A 17,083-nucleotide genomic window follows, 5' to 3' on the forward strand; every position below is an offset into this window, starting at 1 on the left:
TGACGTCACGTTCCGGAAACTGTCCCACCAACGTGCCAATAGTGGGGGGTAATCAGTGACGTCACGATGCGTACTGGTAGGATCATGACAGGATCCCCACTCAGGTTCCGATTGTAGATCCCCCCACTATTTTTTCTAAATTTCTTCGATTTGGTAACGCTGTAGACAAGTTCCCCTTCTTCTCGTGAATGAAGGCCACAACCCTCCGTCTCGATAACTGTCGCGTTCGACCCCTGCCCCCTGTTAGACGGTTGTCCTCGAATGCACCTTTTCCTGCAACCTTGAAGAAACCTTATCCTTTTCTGTTTGAACGTTCCCCATTCCACGTTTCCACTTTTCCAAGCTCTGTCACGGATCCTCGACGCGACACTTACCGAGACAACGCCGCACAGTGGTCCGGATCAGAAAATTTAGTGACATTTGAATATAACTTCTGAACCGTAAGAAATATCGACAGGAAATTTGGGCTCAATAATATATTATCATTATGTTACAAATGGGTGAAAAAAAAAAAAAAATCAAAAAATTATTTTAGTAATATTTACTTTGTATTTGTTATTACATACTTTATGTTACGTAATTATTAATTCTGTAGCTTCTTGATCTAAATTTATAATTTTCTTTGTACGTGATTTTATCCGTATATTAGATATATAAGGATCGGACGTTAGTATCTTCAGTATCTTCATTTGCTAAAGGTCGGGAACATTTTCTGGTATTTTTGTATCTAATTGCTTTAAAATCTTTATGTCGGAATTCTTGAGCTTCCTCAGAAAGCTGCCCAATTGGTAATAGTGCCCTTTGTATTATAACATAAAAATAACTCTAATACAAAAAAAGTGCTCCTAATATCTCACTATGCACGCTTAGACGATTCTCTTTCAACTGAATGCTAAAAACACGTCGAATATATTGTGACAATCGAATGTGTAGAGTAACATAAACATTGCATACAAAGTATTGCAGAGTAGGGCGATGGATTCGAACCGCAGCTACACAGGAGTATACATAAAACTATATGGACGGACTGAACATTGACAACATTAGATATCAATAATTTGTGAAGTGGGACGAGGCGGGGAACTAATTCTTGTGTGATTATATAAAAGAAGATGTACTGTAAATATTGCAATTGGTTTGAAAGCGGAATTCTGTGGAATTAAAAAAATATGCTCTATTAATGTAGAAAATTTCGCAAATTTTTCCTACTATATTCAACATTATTTCTTTATAGAATACGTGCATGAATTGCTATTAAAAAACAAGACTTTTCATCGCAAAAGTCTGCTCTTCAATTAAAAAAAAAAAAATCGAGAGAAAATATTAAATAGGAGCGTCAGGATATCTCATTAAAGAGAAACAATTTTTGTGGCAAAAAATGCTGTTCTTAAAATGTCCAAGTTCCAATGTTTATTACAACCGTAATATTGATTAAAATGTACTAATTTTTTCATTCTCGAGGTCCATGGACATTTAAGAAATAATGTTCGTTGATTAGATATCGAGACGAGAAAGTTCGTTTTTGGGCTAAATGTCACTTATTTTTCCGATCCGGACCACTATACGCCGTAGTTCGTCTACTCGGCTCGAGGTCGAACGATTCTTTCTTCATTTGTGGCGATGATCTTCCAGATCAAGCAGGACGTCGGAGAGGAATTACGAATCACCGATCGACTGACTTCTCAGAGCACGAAGGTGGCAGCGATGTTGCAGCGATTCTCGGAGCTCGAGGCAAACGTGATAGAGGTAAAAAAACCAGGCTAATCGAGATTGTTGCCGGATTACTGAGTCGCGAATTCGGAATCGAACACAGACGGTCCGGATGAACAGAAACATGGAGAACGCGATGATCGAGACGCCGGACGACGTGAACGAAGAGATCAGAAGAATCGTCGCTGTGATCGAGAACAAGAGGCGCGAGAGCCAAGAACGTTCGGAGGACGCGAAGGTCAGACTCGGGAGCGGGACCGAAAACGGAGCCGGTCCAGTTCGCGAACAGGCTCGTCGACATCCTCTGTCGAAATTCTCCGTGTGCAGCCCCCGAAACCCCGTTTCTGATCGTCCGCGGATTCCGACCACACCGGAAGTCCGTCTTCTCGGCGAATCGGTCAAAGCGAACGACAGAGCTTGAAACGGTTCGACTTTCTTTTATTTCTTTCCTCAATATTTCTCTCGAGTTCCCCCTGCTTTCGAACGAAGCAAGCAACAGCTTCGAAGCTCTGTCGGAATAGCTGTGCGATAAGGATTCCAAGTCTATCGAGTTGTCGGGGCAAATAAACAAACGAAAAACGAGCAAGATTGTGTTTGCCAAGTGGTCTATTTCCGTGACAGAATCGTCGCTGCTACAGAGGTTACGATATCTTAGGATTAGAGGTTGAGAGCGTTCGATCCGCGATACGCTGGATAACCGGTCCAACCGACACGATCCCTCCTGCCGTGGTCCATGGTTCTCTTGAAGAAATCATCGAAAGGCGTCCTATCGATCTCGTCGATGTTCCGTTTGCCGAATCGTTCGATCGGCGTCAGATGAATCCTTCTGGCGATCGAGGCAGGATCGATCCATCCGCTGCGAACAAATAGTCGACGACGGAACGAGTCGTCCCGTGAGAATTAAAGGTGCGCGAGAGCCCGAAAAATTTCGCGATTCTCTCGAATATATCGAGACTCCCGAAACAACGGGATATCCGACATTGAGTACGCGATATCTTCGGGTTCTCGCACACCTGTGGAGAGAATACGATCGAACGCGGAGCGTCCACGGGGAAAGAAGAAGGATAGCAAAATCTCGCGATTCTCGGGGGAGGAAAACTAATTTTTTCACACATTTTATTTCACACTGGAACGACAAAGAAAATTGGCGTCCCTTCTCTTTTCCGTGGAGCCTTCGTACGACACTCTCCCGCTTACCTGGGGAAAGAAAGTCCACGGGCAAGATCCGACGTCCTCGCGAAGTCACGGAGACGGTCGGGACGACCGCGAATGCCGACTATGTCGTTCGGGTCGTCGTTATCCGGCGCATCTTGAATGAAATCGAAACGAAATCGAAGTGTTCGATTCGCACACCAGGCTGAACGGTCGCGGTAGACTATGAATTTGAAGGTCCAACCTCAGGTATATGGACCAAAGGCTACTAACGAGACTATTCCGTAGATCGAATTACGAGTGTGAGAATACCAACTTCGTTCAGACCGCGTTTACGATCGAGCATCCACGTGTCATTTAGGTGTCGACACCTTTCCGCGATACCACGATACCGTACTCGCTCGTTGCACGAAAACGGCACCGGTTTTTGCAATTATCTTTTTTCATAATATGTCTAACTCCCCAACCATTGAATCGGCGCCGCGGTATCAGTGTGTACACATAACAATATCAAGAAACTGAAGGTCCCCATTTCACGTGTAATGAGTAGACTGCGGAATTTATGCATTTATGACACAAATGGACGGGTGTGATTTAAAACAGTGAGAACATTAGAAGAATTTAAAAATACTATTACATTATTTTCGACCTATTAAACATATTAAGAAAGAAAATCATTTTCTATTTCACTCCAGTTTGTAGCAATTGTAATAGAAAATGTTTATTTTGCATGAAGATCCGCAGTTTAGTAATGAACTAATCCGGATCTCGAGGGCATTCAATGGGGAATGTAATGAGCTAGAACCTATTGTACTTTGAGAAATTAGGTACCGGTTTCGCTCGAGCAGCGACATCGACCATCCCCAAACAAGATCGAATCGAAAGATACGGGAACGGAAAAGGAAGATCGGTGAGTCGAGATCGTTCGTACGTACGATTTTTATTGTCTAATGCAAGGAACTCGATACAAAGACGATTCTATCGTCGGCTATACCCGCAACCGTTCTCCAGCCGAGCGGAAAACAAAAGAGAAACTAATTGGTGCAGTGTTTCATTGGCCGGTCGGTGCGTCGATCGTGTCTCGCGATTCAGTCTCCGCCGTGCGGGATTGAAACTGGCGAACGGCGCGGGCCAGATTTCGCACCAGATTCCCTCCACCGATTTGATCCAAGTTCCGGCGGAATTCGTCGCGAGCGCCGTTCAAACTGCGCACCAAATTGCCGCCTCCGATTTGATCCAAGTTTCGGGAATACCGGTCGTTCATAGAGCGCACGAGATTCCCTCCTCCGATCTGGTCCAGATTTCGAGAATACCGATCGTCCGTGGAGCGCACGAGATTTCCTCCTCCGATCTGATCCAGATTTCGAGAGTACCGATCGTCCGTGGAGCGCACGAGATTTCCTCCTCCGATCTGATCCAGATTTCGAGAGTACCGATCGTCCGTGGAGCGCACGAGATTTCCTCCTCCGATCTGATCCAGATTTCGAGAGTGTCGATCGTCCGTGGAACGTACGAGATTCCCTCCTCCGATCTGATCCAAATTCCGAGAGAACCGATCGTCCGCGGAGCGCAGCAAATTACCGCCTCCGATCTGATCCAGATTTCGATCGAACCTCGGGACTCCCGTCTCCGTGGTCGAGGCTGGATCAGTGATCGAGACGAAACCTTTCGGGGGTCGGCGATCACCGAGCCATTCTCGATCCCGATCCGGTCGCGACTCTCCTTCGACCGGTTTTCGTTGCTCCGTCGGATCTAAAATTATCGTGGCAGAACCGTGATCGCGACGATCTATCGGATCTCGATCCGGATCCTGGACGACACGAGAAGCTTTCGGTACGATGCACCAGATATTGTAGACGAGACACGAGGATACGAGTAACGAAGGGGGACGAGAGGCGATCGGCGCACAAACACAAGAACAAAGCTCGGACGACGCGGCTTCACGGCTCGACGATCAAACGACAAACCCAGAAAACTTACCGTCTTCGAGGTACGCGGCGAGGATCTCCGCAGCCGTCGGCCCGTACTGGTTCCGTTGCATCACGCTCTGTCCAGCCTGCAACCAACAATCGTTAAAAGCTCGTCCCTCGGAAAGCGCGTTGAAAGCGTCGCGAGCACGCGAGCATAACACGCGACACACAACACAACAGCCGAGCAACACGCGAACGAGCCTACGCGACCCAAATGGGAAAGTAACGACGCGCTCGATAATCAGTCGCGGTCGAGACCGGTGCTGATACAAGTACGAGGACAATTTCGCGCCTCGGAACAGGGCTCAAAACGGTTCGGAAAATAACCGAGATCAGAAAGTATTGTTCTACGGGGGTTTCGATTGAAATGGATAGGAAGAACCTTCACCCTGAAGAACCGTTGTAGAACTAGAGCTCCCTGTTTCACGCCTATGCAAGTACACGTGTACACTTGTAACGAAGGGAACCGGATCTTAATCCGTGTAATATTAAATGCACCGGTATTCGTGTATTTTAATTTTAGGAATATTCGTGTATTTACATTGCACGTGTATTTTAATTTTAATGCTCGGCCGTAGAACGTCGAATAGTCGAGCGCGAATTTATTCCTCGAATTTGTTTCGAAACAAATAGATAACTGTGTATTGCGATTCCTGAGAGAGTCTTCTTTTCGGGGCTGGAAAGGACACAAGCCGTGGCGCAACAAGTAGCGTCGAGTGGCTCGAGTCGAACAGAGTTAACCCTTTGCGGGCTAAAGTGTTCTCTTACTTGCTGCAGCGTCGTGTAACTCAATTACATCCCTGTATGTACTTTTACTAACCGATTTAGAACAGCTCAGAGATACTACAGTTGTTCTGGTAAACGTAAATCAGTAAAATTAGCAAAACAAGTATTTGGATTATTGTTTGTTCCTGACACTTTTACGCTTTTTTTTTTACAAATTTCAGACAACGGGTTGCAAGTAGTGTTCCTTCTTGAGAATTCTTTCTCGAGAATTTCTCGAGAAATTTTATAATTGATTATGTCTCATTTCTTGAGAAATTTAAATCTAGGAAAATTCTTATGAATCTCATTTATTTGATAAGATATCAATTCTTAAATTCTCTTAAATTCTTATTTAAAACATTAGAAAAACTGAATACTGAATTGAGTAATGAGTTTCTTATTGTTATTAAAGAAGAAATATCTAAAAGAAGAGACAAGATTTTGTATCCCTTGTAAAATATCTGCATAATCCAGAATCTCTGCAAAATGATTCAGAAGATACATTTTTTTATTTAACATCTAAGGCAGATATGTATAAAATGGCAAAACAAATTCTAAGCAGACTTTTTCGAAAATATGACAATGATTCTTATGAAAATAGTGAAAAACTTTCAGATTCTCAGAATGAGGAACAATCACTGGAAAAACAGTTAGAATTATAAATTGCAGATAGCCTCCAAGAATTTAGTGTCAAGAGCTTAGCGGCAGAAGAAAATAAATTCCGGACTCTAACAAAGAAATTCCAAATTTTTGAGTCCACTGAAAAAAGGACACCCAATCTTCAGCAACTTTTGGATGTTCTGTATACGATAAAGCCAACATCCACACAAAATGAAAGAAATTTTTCTACGGCTACAGATTTTGTTACAAGAAAAAAAAAGAAGTAGATCGTCTGATTCTACATTAAACGCATTATGCTTCTTAAGAAGTCATTTCAAAACAAAAGCGTAATGTTTCACTTTATAAAAGTTTGGTAAAAGTTTCCCAATATATAATAATTCCCAATATATTTCTCATTTCTCGAGAAATAAAAAAGGTTGAGAAATCAGGAACACTAGTTGCAAGGTACACATATTTTCACTGATTGTAAGTACCTTTCAGGATGCCAGCAGAACTTTCCGAAAGCAAAACAAGCTACTACAGGTACAAAGCTGGTTGTATAAAAGCATAAATGCCAGAGTTATCAACGCAGAGACGGCAGTTAAAGTCTTAAACATTGATTATGCGAATATACTCGTTGCACTATTTGTCCGATCGGTACAGAACGAATGCATTACGTGTCTGTGCGGATAATACTATTTTATTAACACTTTGATTGCAAAGTGATTTCATTTAATGAAATAAGGGCTGAAAAATTAAGACGCGTTACAGTATTTTTTCAAGCTGCCTGCATTTTGCACATCTCAAGACAATTTGGTACGCTGAATACATTAGCGAAAAAATTCATTTTCAAATCTGAACAAACAATTCTGTCTCTCATTCTTTCGAGATGCGGCACTCGAAGCGTATTTTCAATAGTTGTGCTGTACCGAAAGGAAGCTTAAAAATCGTTTTTTATATTATTTTATTTAACCCGAGGTTGTTGGAATACATTACTGAAATTAAGTAGTTGCTTCCCGATTCGAATTGATGTTGTAGATGCGATTGCAAATGATCAATGATAGAGTCAGACTCGTTAAGATTTCGAACAATATCTACTGAACATGTATGTTATTAATTTCCCTAAAAAGGGAAATAAAATTCTATTTTGTTGTTATCGATATGTATCCATTGGAAAATAAACACGCATACAATACAAGCTCAAAATTTTCTTCTGCTTCTAGGAAATATAATATTCATTGTTCGTACTATGAACGACAACGAGGTTTCAATCACCGTGACTTCAAACTAAATCATAGTGCAAGGGGATAATACGAGGCTACCTTTACCTGAAGAGGGCTGGCTGCCACCCAAGCTGCCGCGATCGACCAGAGAAAGATCGGCAGAGCACAGTTACCAAGTGTCGCCATTGCGCGAGTGTCCTCAGGGCGAGATCGAGAGTGTTGAAATGCCGGTGTTCACATGCGAAGGATCGCGTCCCTTCTACGAGTCCTCCTCGTCTCTTTCCACCGAATATATACAGGTGGAACGACGGCCAAGGGGTGAAAGGGGTGCGAGGACGCACGCGCCCCGACGCGATACCGGCGACACAGAAGCTCGGAGGACGCGAGACGAAGGACGAAAGGTAAAACGCGACGCCACCGAAACCCATTAAGCGATCGGCCCACACCGACGCGATGATGGTTGCTTTTGCGACACGCGTATCGGTGCATTATCATGGTTATCGGTAACAAACAAACACGGACGAACGAACCGTCTGCTTCCGGACGGACCGCATCCCCGAAGACTTGCCCTGTTATCCCTCGATGGCTCGTCGCGTTCTCCATCCGTCCGAGAACAACTTCGAAATAAGAGTAACCGGATAAGATGCTCGAAAAAACATATGTGAAACTTTAACTCTATTCTGGAAAAAATTCAACCGATGTCGATACATTTGCCCATATACCCAGATACATATGCCGCAATTCATATGGATTTTTAAGTTGAAAATCCTGTGATTGTAAAACATTAAAAGCCTCGAAGAAATCGGAAAAATTCAGATTTCGCATTGAAGTTTAAGAGCGACGTCGTTTATATTTTCAAAGTACCAGTCTGTGGGTATAAGTATTATAGGTATAAGTATTGTTGTATGAATGTTTTAAGACTCGACTTCTCAGTTTCCTTTAACCCCTTTGCTACCATCCACTTCCGCATCCGACGTCTGCGCAACTTCAAATTGGAAACGGTGTCTAGGTTGAGGTTGTTCGTTTGAGAACCATTGGTACCGAATTGATCTTCGGTTTCCCATGAGGTTGCGAACAGGCTGACAAGCAGCACGCAGAAGTATGCTTGCTCGCAAATATTGTTCTTACATTGTTTCGCTCTCTGGGAACAACTATCGCCGGAGAGTTCAACTTGGTGGCCGCCATCTCAGAGGCATTTTGCACGTGTCGCGAGAGTCGGTCTCGCAAGAAATCTCGTTAGTGTGTTTGTACTTTTAGAAGTGGATCGAGGCGAGCCCGTGGGAACGGACACCGCTCTCCTCTCGAGATGAAGTGGCGAACGATCAAAGAAAGACGTCTGGCGAAGGGAAGAATCGAAAAAGGGAGCGGGTACTCGTGGCTTGCGAGGAGAGCGGCGTCGGGGGCGCGGCGCGGCGCCCGTGCGATCGATTTTGCTCGCATCCGCGATGCAGAAAATAAATCCTGGAGACCGTGAAACGCAAAACTGCGCGCCTCCGCTGAGCGCGTGGTGATGCGTGAAAGCGCGGCACTAAATCGCGCGTACGAATCGCCCGTAAACACACAGTTCAATTATCCGCGATCCGTTAACGCTTTACGAGGGCTCGAGCGCGCGTCGGCGGATCGACCGCGAGTCAAACGCCGGAGATGCAATTGTGCTCTCTCTCTCTCTCTCTCTCTCTCGGCAAAGATTACTGTTGTTTGATCGCATTAGCACAGTAGCGCGTTCCCTCCTCGGAGTTACGAGTTTTCTTTGCTCGTTCCGTTTTCGCGGAAAAGAAAAACGGATGTCTCGTCGTCGCATCGCATCGATCGCAACATCGAGGCGAATGGAGATAGCGATAGCGCGCCGGATATCGACACTCGAGGCGATGTTTACTATGCAGGCCATCGAAAGTTTACTTTTCCGCGGTTCACGCTCGAAAGCGTTCCCGCTGGCAGAACTTTCGTTTTCCACCCTATCTTCCCGACACCCTCCGATAGCTATCGACGCCCGACATCCACTCAACGAGCTTAATCCGTTAAAAGATTCGTGGCTTTTATCTTAATTTATCTTAATGCTGTTCCATTCCTGGATTATACGTCATTTAGATAGACTTTAGCTTCTCCCTGCGTAGTCTCCCGACCTGTTCCTCCTTCCCTGCTATTATCAGCTTGGATTTTCAACGCGTTCATGTTCCACATAATTGAAAGCTGTGCCGCAATTATACGAATTGCCGTGAAATTTTGTCCACCGTCAGCTGTCCCTAATTCACAATGTACAATCTTGTATACGCACGTGCAACGAATGCACGCAGTTCCAAGGATCTGCAAAAATTATCTGCATTTTTCGATTTTCTGTACGCCGGTTATAGTTGCTTTCAAATCGTAGTGCATTTACCATTAAGAGCATTTTTCCAGCTTTTATTCGAGTCCTTGAAAGAGAATAAATCATTTTACCAGTCACCACTCAAAGTTCAACCATGTTGCTTGAGCAGTGAACCGGAATTTGCCGAATTTCTGAACGATCTAGAATTTTCCTATGAGCCTAAAGAGACCTACCGCGAAGGTCGAACTTTCAGCTCTCATTGAAGTCCTCAAAAGTTCATGGATTGTAACTGGAAGTCATTTTAAAATTCTTCTCGAAGCCAACCGACAATTCAACTGTAGTTGCACCGAGCTATCGAACGGTATTTATCGATTTTTCTAAAGGAATCTATCGTAAAATGCAAATTCCCAGCTTTAATTTGAGTCATAGATTTTTATTTTTATTTATTTTGTCTAGTCGAGCGATGGTAGCGCCTCTTGAGGCTAAATATGGAAGCTCCGTAGTGAACGATTATCTCTTTTTCTTTCTTGCAAGTATTTGCAAGTGAACTTGAACTTGCAAGTATTTGCAAGTTCAACGAATCTATAGGATCGATTATGCTTGCATCACACCGAGGTATAGAAGCAGACCCATTACTCAATGTATTTTTCTGTCTCACGTTCGGGGGACTCTAGACTCTAGAGCCCCCTTATCATTTCGTGTCACATCCTATCGTATCGGCAGGAACTAATATCGTGGAACTAATATTCTCTAACAGCGCTGTTGCTGATAGAATTTGAAATCTCATATCGGAGATACTATAAATAATAGAGCAAACAAAAATATGTTGTGTCCTTTTAATTGTTGCTATGCGCAATTGTTAACGATAATTACTGGACGATAATACGATTACCAACGCGCAGTTCACATTGCATGTAAACATTTATACTGTATTTTAACATAATATTTTTATGTAAGAATCGACAATGAATAAATAAAGACAATGTAATGAAAAGACGTATCTGCGTATATAATTATTGAACTCTCAATTCTTCCCGAACGTGTGACTTGTCGTTGAGTTATACTACTGAATTTTGAAATTTTTCGAATTTTCGTGCCACCTCTTTTACTATCATATACTCCTAATGGAAAATTCGATTTTCAAAAAATTTCGGAAAATCTTGACGGTCTGACTAGTCATTGACTTTACTACTGAATTTTTGTGATACCTCTTTCAATATCATATTTTCCTAATACAAAGTTCGATTTTCGGAATTTTCGACAATGTTTCGCAATTTTCGGATTTCTAATAGGAGAACATGATAACAAAATAGGTGACATGAAATTTCGTGCCACCTTCTTCTATATCATATTCTCCCAATACAACGCTCGATTTTTCGGAATTTTCGAAAATTTCTTGTCGGGTTTTTAATAGGAGAACATGATAGCAAAAGAGGTGGCACCAAATTTTCGTGGCATCTCCTTTGTTAACATATTCTCCTAATATAACGCTTAATTTCCTCTAATCTAATAGATCAAAATAGAACTAAAATGTAGCATGGTATGGGCCGTTTCGTATGCAGGTCGTGTGATAGTGTACTGGTGATGGTAGCCGGTACCATGTGTAGTGTTGACAGGTATTTCTACTCTTTCTGAGACTACTGGCGGTGTCTTCCCCTGGACTGATAGCTCCATTGTGTCTTTCAATATTTTATAGACGACGTCATGCCGTTTGCAAAGAGGCTTCTTCTTGAACGCGAAAGATGGTCGCAGGAACTTAAAAAGGAAGCCGCGCAAAGTATAGTTGAGTAGAGTAGCAGGAGAAGGATGAAAAAATCCAACTGAAAACTATTTGTGAATATTAGTATTAGCAAGAACTGAATTTTCCATATATTTAATTTTACTACGGGTATGTAATATGATTTAGAGTCTGTATGTATTTGATCAGATTGGATCGCGTTTTCGTGGATTTAGTTCCAACATTTATCGTTTGCCAGCGTAGAGGGCGTAAGAAAACGAGTTGTTTTGTGTAAGACATGAAACCCCATATGATGATTGGTCTACTCTTATACCTCGTCTGTGCTTGCATTCTTTTCAGATTCAAACAAATAATAGTCTACAGAGATTTCTGAACCTTATAAATCGAAATTTGATGTTTATTTTTACGTATTTTTCAATTTTGCAGCGCAGAAAACTAAACGATCGCCGATGCTCTAAGAACGTGACTGTTAGATGTCGCCATCGTTCACTTTTTACCGCATAATTTGTTATTCGATTAGATATCATTTATTTCACAGCTATTACAAGATTTCAAAGCCCGATATCGTAGCATAGGATCGTACTAGATGATCTGCTAACGGCACGCGTGTGTTTCATTCGGATTTGTCCAAATAATTTAACGTTTCTTCTAACTTGTACACCACGATCTATACCATAGAATATTATGCTATAGACAGGGATATCGATTTGAATGGCAACTCTGAAGAGTAAGAAGTGGGGCAGACAATTTTACGTTGTACGGTGGCACATCTATCAACGTGAAAAGCTTTATGCACCGAAGAGAAACGATCCTTACCGGCCTTCGACTTCCTCTTCCCGTAACTGGATATAATGGCGTCCGGAGTAAGTCTTTCTCGTGTGATTCGCACCGTGAAACATCGACCTTACGACAATTCGATAAGAGCATACGCGCCAGAAAAATTACAGCTTGACCGAAAACGGAACTAATGGAGGTACTATTTATTTCAGACTCTGTACACCTACCCAGAAAACTTCAGAGCCTACAAGGTGCTGATTGCGGCTCAGTACTCCGGCGCACAGGTCAAGATCGCAGATGACTTCGTTTTCGGTGAGACGAACAAGACCGAAGCCTTCCTAAAGAAATTCCCCCTGGGAAAGGTACGTTTCCTCATCAGTTGTAACATGGTTTCGTTCTTTCTACACGCGTAACACGAAATTCAGAAACCAGCTGGTATTAACATTACAAAAGAATTAACAAGTGTGTACAAAGATTTCTCGATAGACATCTAATTTGTTCGTTTTGAATGAAATATATATAAAACGGATCAAACTCGTCAAATGATGGTCGTTAATGGGCCCCGTGATTTTATCCATCAGGTCCCTGCGTTCGAAACAAGCGATGGGAAGTGTATCACAGAGAGCAATGCAATTGCTTATTATGGTAAAATTCACAATCGATATATCGTACAAGCGACAGTAACTCGTAGATCTCTAAAATGAATTATATTTTTTCAGTGGCTAATAATCAGCTGAGAGGCAAGGACGATCTCGAGCGTGCAGAAATTATCCAATGGTTCGGCTTCGCAGATTCCGAAATTCTTCCAGCCAGTAGCGCATGGGTTTTCCCATTGCTTGGTATTATGCCTTACAATAAGCAGGTATAGATTAAATGTGTCATGGCATTTTATTTTTCTCCCTATTCCTCCTACAAAGGCAAAATTAGTTCAATTGTGACTAATTTTGTAACTCTTGGAGGTATAGAAACATTAGCATGTGTTGTAATCATGTACAGATTCTTTCGTACATGATTTTGTAAGATGCTTACAGTTGCAAACCGTAGGCCTGCGATTTGCTTTGTTTTGTTACGATTACGATTGTTCGGTAACGTGTATATTTAATTGAATTTCAGACAGTGGAACATGCTAAGGAAGATATAAAGAAAGTGATGACTGCTCTTAATTCTCATTTACTTACACGTACTTACTTGGTTGGAGAACGCCTGACTTTGGCTGATATTAGTGTAGCCATGACACTGCTTCACTTATACCAATATGTATACGAGCCGAATCTACGTAAACCTTACCAATGCGTAACTCGATGGTTCCAAACAGTAATTAACCAACCCGAATCTGTGGCTGTACTTGGTGTCTTTAAATTGGCTGCGAAAACACTTGAATACGATCCAAAGAAGTTCGCAGAAACCCAAAGAAAAGTTAGTCGGTTACCGTCTTGTTTTCCGAAATCTATGTCTCGTTTCTTTGTATTTCACTAAGTAATTCGTCCTATTTTACAGACTTCCAAGAAAGACAAAAAAGAAAAGGAATCCAAGAAGGAGCCAAAAGAACCTAAGGAACCTAAGGAACCTAAAGAACCTAAAGCGTCCAAGAAAGAGGCAGCAGAAGAGTTAGATCCTGCAGACGCTGCTTTGGCTGCTGAACCCAAGACAACAAATCCTTTCGATACTTTGCCTAAAGGCACGTTCGATTTCGATGATTTCAAGAGATTTTATTCCAACGAAGACGAGGCAAAATCTATACCTTATTTCTGGGAAAAGTTCGATCCAGAACATTACAGCATTTGGCTCGGCGAATATAAATACAATAACGAATTAACAAAGGTAAGATTATTTGATCACTTGACGAGAAGTGGAGTCGAAATGTCGAATGTTTCGCACATGATTTTAATAAATTTTCCCGTTCCGTCCAGGTTTTCATGTCTTGCAATCTGATCAGTGGTATGTATCAACGATTAGACAAAATGCGCAAGGCCGCGTTTGCTAGCGCTTGTGTATTCGGCACGGACAATAACAGTAGTATCAGTGGTATTTGGGTTTGGCGCGGACAAGAACTCGCTTTTACGGTAAGTTTCGGTGTTTCGATATTTTCTATTCGTCTTTCTGTCGCTATATTTAGAAACGCAACGCGACTAATCGTATCGTTTTATACAGCTGTCTCCAGACTGGCAAGTAGATTATGAGTCATACAGTTGGACCAAGTTAGACCCGAGCAACGAGGAAACGAAACAGTTGGTTCAACAATACTTCAGCTGGACTGGTACCGACAAAGAGGGACGCGAATTTAATCAGGGAAAAGTTTTCAAGTAAACTCTTTTGCCCTATGCTTGCTATTAAACGGAACATTTTTGTTCGCATGAAATAAACGTAAAAGAAACATTGATTCAAGTACCATCGAACTTTACACAAAGAACCTTTAGAATCCTGTATTTAATTAAGGTGTTTTCATTTCGAGAGGAAGAATGTTCTTTTCCGCAAGTCTCTATTATTTGCAACGATGGCTTTTCTCAGTTTACATATTTTTGTGTAAGCGTACTGTTCTTTGAGTGATATTTAATTATTTTATTATCGAGTTAATCGTTGCAGTATACGAACGTAAAACAGGATTGCAACATTAAAAAATAGAGTGATATTAATTTTGGTATGCGCATTTTAAAAAATTTCATATATAATATATATATAATATATACAATATATATTTTATATATTATATGTATATGCGTGTTAAATTATTTAATCTATGAATTGTTTAAAATTATGTCGTAACTATAGAAATACAATTGATTCGATAGACTTAAGAATCTTTATGCATTTGTTACTGGTTGTTTAATTAAACGAAAGAAAATCCACGTAAATATTTCGATTTGTAATTAAATATTAAGAAACACGAGATTATCATTGTAGTGCTGCTTCATCATACCAGAATTCATTCTCCATACCATCTTGTGTGAAATTTCATTTTAAATATAATGCATATTTTTACAAAAATAAAGTTGTTGAATATTTCAATGATTGGAATAAAATTTCTACGTTTATAAAAGCTCTGTACATTCCTGGTTATATATTGTTTCGTTGTATCAAGGACATACAGTTGCACGTTTTCCTAACATTTTATTTTTTCACTATGTCTAACAAACAACAATTATAAATACTAAATGCATTCTCTTTACACAAATACATAAGAATAATATTTAATCGTAATTTGCAATACATAACTAGACTGCGGATGTTTATGCAAGATGAAAATTGTTTGGTTTAATCGCATCAAACGGAAATTAAATAGAAATTTATTTTCTCAGAAGTTTTAATAGGTTGAAAATAACATCACTGTGTCCTGAATTCTTCCGGCATGTTAATAAAATCTGCAGTCTAATTAGAACATTTAGAACCCTTTAGAATCCATCCATCTCTTTATAAGGGATACAAAATCACCCCTAAATTTAATTATACCTACTAATTCGTTTATACGGACACCAATGGGTCTGCCTGTTTCGTTTCGCATATGCTCTTTTAATTCAGTCTCTAAAGCCCAAATATCTCCCTGAATATTTTTGAGAATTGTCAATCTTCGCATTCCTCTGTTGTACGTATGTAAATAGACGGGCTGCATAAAATTTCTCGAGCGCCGTATATAGTACGGATAATCTTCTGGTTTTGCTGTTAAATTGTAATAGATAAAATTTCAATGAAATGTCAGCATTTTAAACATGAAATCCTTTGAAGTAACAGACTTACCAGTAGGTGGTTTCCAGCCAGATGGATACTCTTTATTCTCGAACTGAGGCTCAGGTATGATCTTAGGTTTGAGCAAACGTTCCACATATTCCCATTCCTTCGGATCCCTCGTTACCTCGTAATCCGTGTACTTGGAGGGATCTTTGTACTCTGGCGAAGTTGTGTAGCTGCCCCATCTTTTTTGGATCTATCAAAAAACAAAAAATCATTGATTGTTATTGGTGTCGTTGTCAGATAAATTTCTGTACGCATGTTTTTAGGTTAACGCTCGTAACCACGTGAAATATTATCAGCAAAACCGCATGTTTCTCTACAAAATTCCCAATTAAAATTTCATTGAAACGAGCGCCAATGTTTTCCCGACTAACAATAAAATAATATGGCGTACAGTTTACGTAGTATTGTTGAAGTTTAACAATCCGCTGCCCGAAGTTTCGTTTAAGGTCGCCTTTAAGAACTTCATTAAAAACGTTGAAATCGTGAAAACGAGAAATTGTCGGGACCGTCCCCCATGTTAAAAGATCGCGATCATCATGAATGCAGAGCATGATCGAATGAAAAATGAACGGTTCACACGTATTTCTCACAAACGTGGTCTATTTAGCATGGCCCTTCGCTAGTTCGCCCGAAGGTATCTATTATGAAAACGGCGGACGAGCTTGTTTATCAGGCGACAGATTACAAGAGACGAGGAAAGTGAGAAGTCGCGAAATCAGAGAGATCGGTAATATTACCTGAACCGGGATCGGCGTGGCATGGTTCAACGGTTCAAGTTGTCGAGCGGAGCGCAGAATAATCGCGGAGAGTTTGGAGCGTGCGATGAGCCGAAGGGCGGCCATTTTGACTTCGGTAAATAAGGGTCGGTGGCCGCCATTGGTGCGCACGGGCGCGTCTTCCTTCCCGTTCTCGTGCCAGATCGAGGATTTCCACGCGGCGAGCCTGTATTTCCAGCATTTTCACCGACTCGCGGGAAACTTGGTCGCGGCCGGTCGCTCGCCCGATAGACGAACGCGTCGTCCAACGGTCCGGAGTTACGTGAAAACCGACCGAACGGCCAACGGGGCCTCCAGTTATCGCGAACACTGTATACGCCGAGGTTGCAAGTGCCGCG

General features: G+C 41.6%; 4 protein-coding genes and 1 long non-coding RNA gene across 6 annotated transcripts in view; 2 read left to right on the forward strand and 3 right to left on the reverse strand.

Annotated features, from left to right (window-relative positions):
* Positions 1-382: 382 nt before the first annotated feature.
* LOC143356414 (uncharacterized) overlaps positions 383-17,083 on the reverse strand; it is a 175,316-nt gene continuing 158,615 nt past the window's right edge. The window contains exon 2 of the long non-coding RNA XR_013082664.1: positions 383-1,172. This is a non-coding gene — a long non-coding RNA (uncharacterized LOC143356414). The remainder of the gene's footprint in view (positions 1,173-17,083) is intronic.
* LOC143356339 (uncharacterized) lies at positions 1,621-2,168 on the forward strand. Its single transcript, XM_076791943.1, has 2 exons — positions 1,621-1,746; positions 1,814-2,168. Exons 1-2 carry the CDS (start codon positions 1,621-1,623, stop codon positions 2,129-2,131), a joined length of 444 nt encoding a protein of 147 aa, XP_076648058.1. The 3' UTR covers positions 2,132-2,168.
* LOC143356412 (orcokinin peptides) lies at positions 2,297-8,012 on the reverse strand. 2 transcript variants are annotated; one of them, XM_076792090.1, is made up of 4 exons: positions 7,526-7,713; positions 4,843-4,918; positions 2,908-3,019; positions 2,297-2,566 (listed from the first exon to the last, which is right to left on the reverse strand). In XM_076792090.1, the coding sequence occupies exons 1-4, from the start codon at positions 7,604-7,606 to the stop codon at positions 2,368-2,370; spliced, it is 468 nt and encodes a 155-aa protein (XP_076648205.1). In that variant the 5' UTR covers positions 7,607-7,713; the 3' UTR covers positions 2,297-2,367. The 2 variants fall into 2 exon arrangements, with proteins under 2 accessions (XP_076648205.1, XP_076648204.1); XM_076792089.1 differs by lacking the exons at positions 2,297-2,566; positions 2,908-3,019 and adding an exon at positions 3,268-4,614 and having other exon boundaries at positions 7,526-8,012.
* On the forward strand, positions 12,179-15,092 carry Eef1gamma (elongation factor 1-gamma). Its single transcript, XM_076792057.1, has 8 exons — positions 12,179-12,326; positions 12,453-12,602; positions 12,822-12,885; positions 12,960-13,102; positions 13,354-13,656; positions 13,738-14,061; positions 14,151-14,303; positions 14,392-15,092. Exons 1-8 carry the CDS (start codon positions 12,315-12,317, stop codon positions 14,545-14,547), a joined length of 1,305 nt encoding a protein of 434 aa, XP_076648172.1. The 5' UTR covers positions 12,179-12,314; the 3' UTR covers positions 14,548-15,092.
* Mrpl49 (mitochondrial ribosomal protein L49) lies at positions 15,329-16,838 on the reverse strand. Its single transcript, XM_076792058.1, has 3 exons — positions 16,707-16,838; positions 15,973-16,159; positions 15,329-15,894 (listed from the first exon to the last, which is right to left on the reverse strand). The coding sequence occupies exons 1-3, from the start codon at positions 16,809-16,811 to the stop codon at positions 15,620-15,622; spliced, it is 567 nt and encodes a 188-aa protein (XP_076648173.1). The 5' UTR covers positions 16,812-16,838; the 3' UTR covers positions 15,329-15,619.

The sequence above is a fragment of the Halictus rubicundus genome, chromosome 8, assembly GCF_050948215.1.
Source record: "Halictus rubicundus isolate RS-2024b chromosome 8, iyHalRubi1_principal, whole genome shotgun sequence".
NCBI classification, from domain to species: Eukaryota; Metazoa; Arthropoda; class Insecta; order Hymenoptera; family Halictidae; genus Halictus; species Halictus rubicundus.

Excerpts from the sequence above, each read along its gene's own strand:
- LOC143356412 (XM_076792089.1), bottom strand. The coding sequence starts at position 7,606 with ATGGCGACACTTGGTAACTGTGCTCTGCCGATCTTTCTCTGGTCGATC. Across the intron at positions 4,919-7,525 it reads TGGCAGCCAGCCCTCTTCAG|GCTGGACAGAGCGTGATGCA; the intron begins GTAAAGGTAGCC and ends TGTTGGTTGCAG. Across the intron at positions 4,615-4,842 it reads CGCCGCGTACCTCGAAGACG|ATCCGACGGAGCAACGAAAA; the intron begins GTAAGTTTTCTG and ends CGATAATTTTAG.
- Mrpl49 (XM_076792058.1), bottom strand. The coding sequence starts at position 16,811 with ATGGCCGCCCTTCGGCTCATCGCACGCTCCAAACTCTCCGCGATTATT. Across the intron at positions 16,160-16,706 it reads CCACGCCGATCCCGGTTCAG|ATCCAAAAAAGATGGGGCAG; the intron begins GTAATATTACCG and ends GTTTTTTGATAG. Across the intron at positions 15,895-15,972 it reads TGGCTGGAAACCACCTACTG|CAAAACCAGAAGATTATCCG; the intron begins GTAAGTCTGTTA and ends ACAATTTAACAG.
- LOC143356339 (XM_076791943.1), top strand. The coding sequence starts at position 1,621 with ATGATCTTCCAGATCAAGCAGGACGTCGGAGAGGAATTACGAATCACC. Across the intron at positions 1,747-1,813 it reads TCGAGGCAAACGTGATAGAG|ACGGTCCGGATGAACAGAAA; the intron begins GTAAAAAAACCA and ends AATCGAACACAG.
- Eef1gamma (XM_076792057.1), top strand. Across the intron at positions 12,886-12,959 it reads CAATGCAATTGCTTATTATG|TGGCTAATAATCAGCTGAGA; the intron begins GTAAAATTCACA and ends ATATTTTTTCAG. Across the intron at positions 14,304-14,391 it reads GACAAGAACTCGCTTTTACG|CTGTCTCCAGACTGGCAAGT; the intron begins GTAAGTTTCGGT and ends CGTTTTATACAG.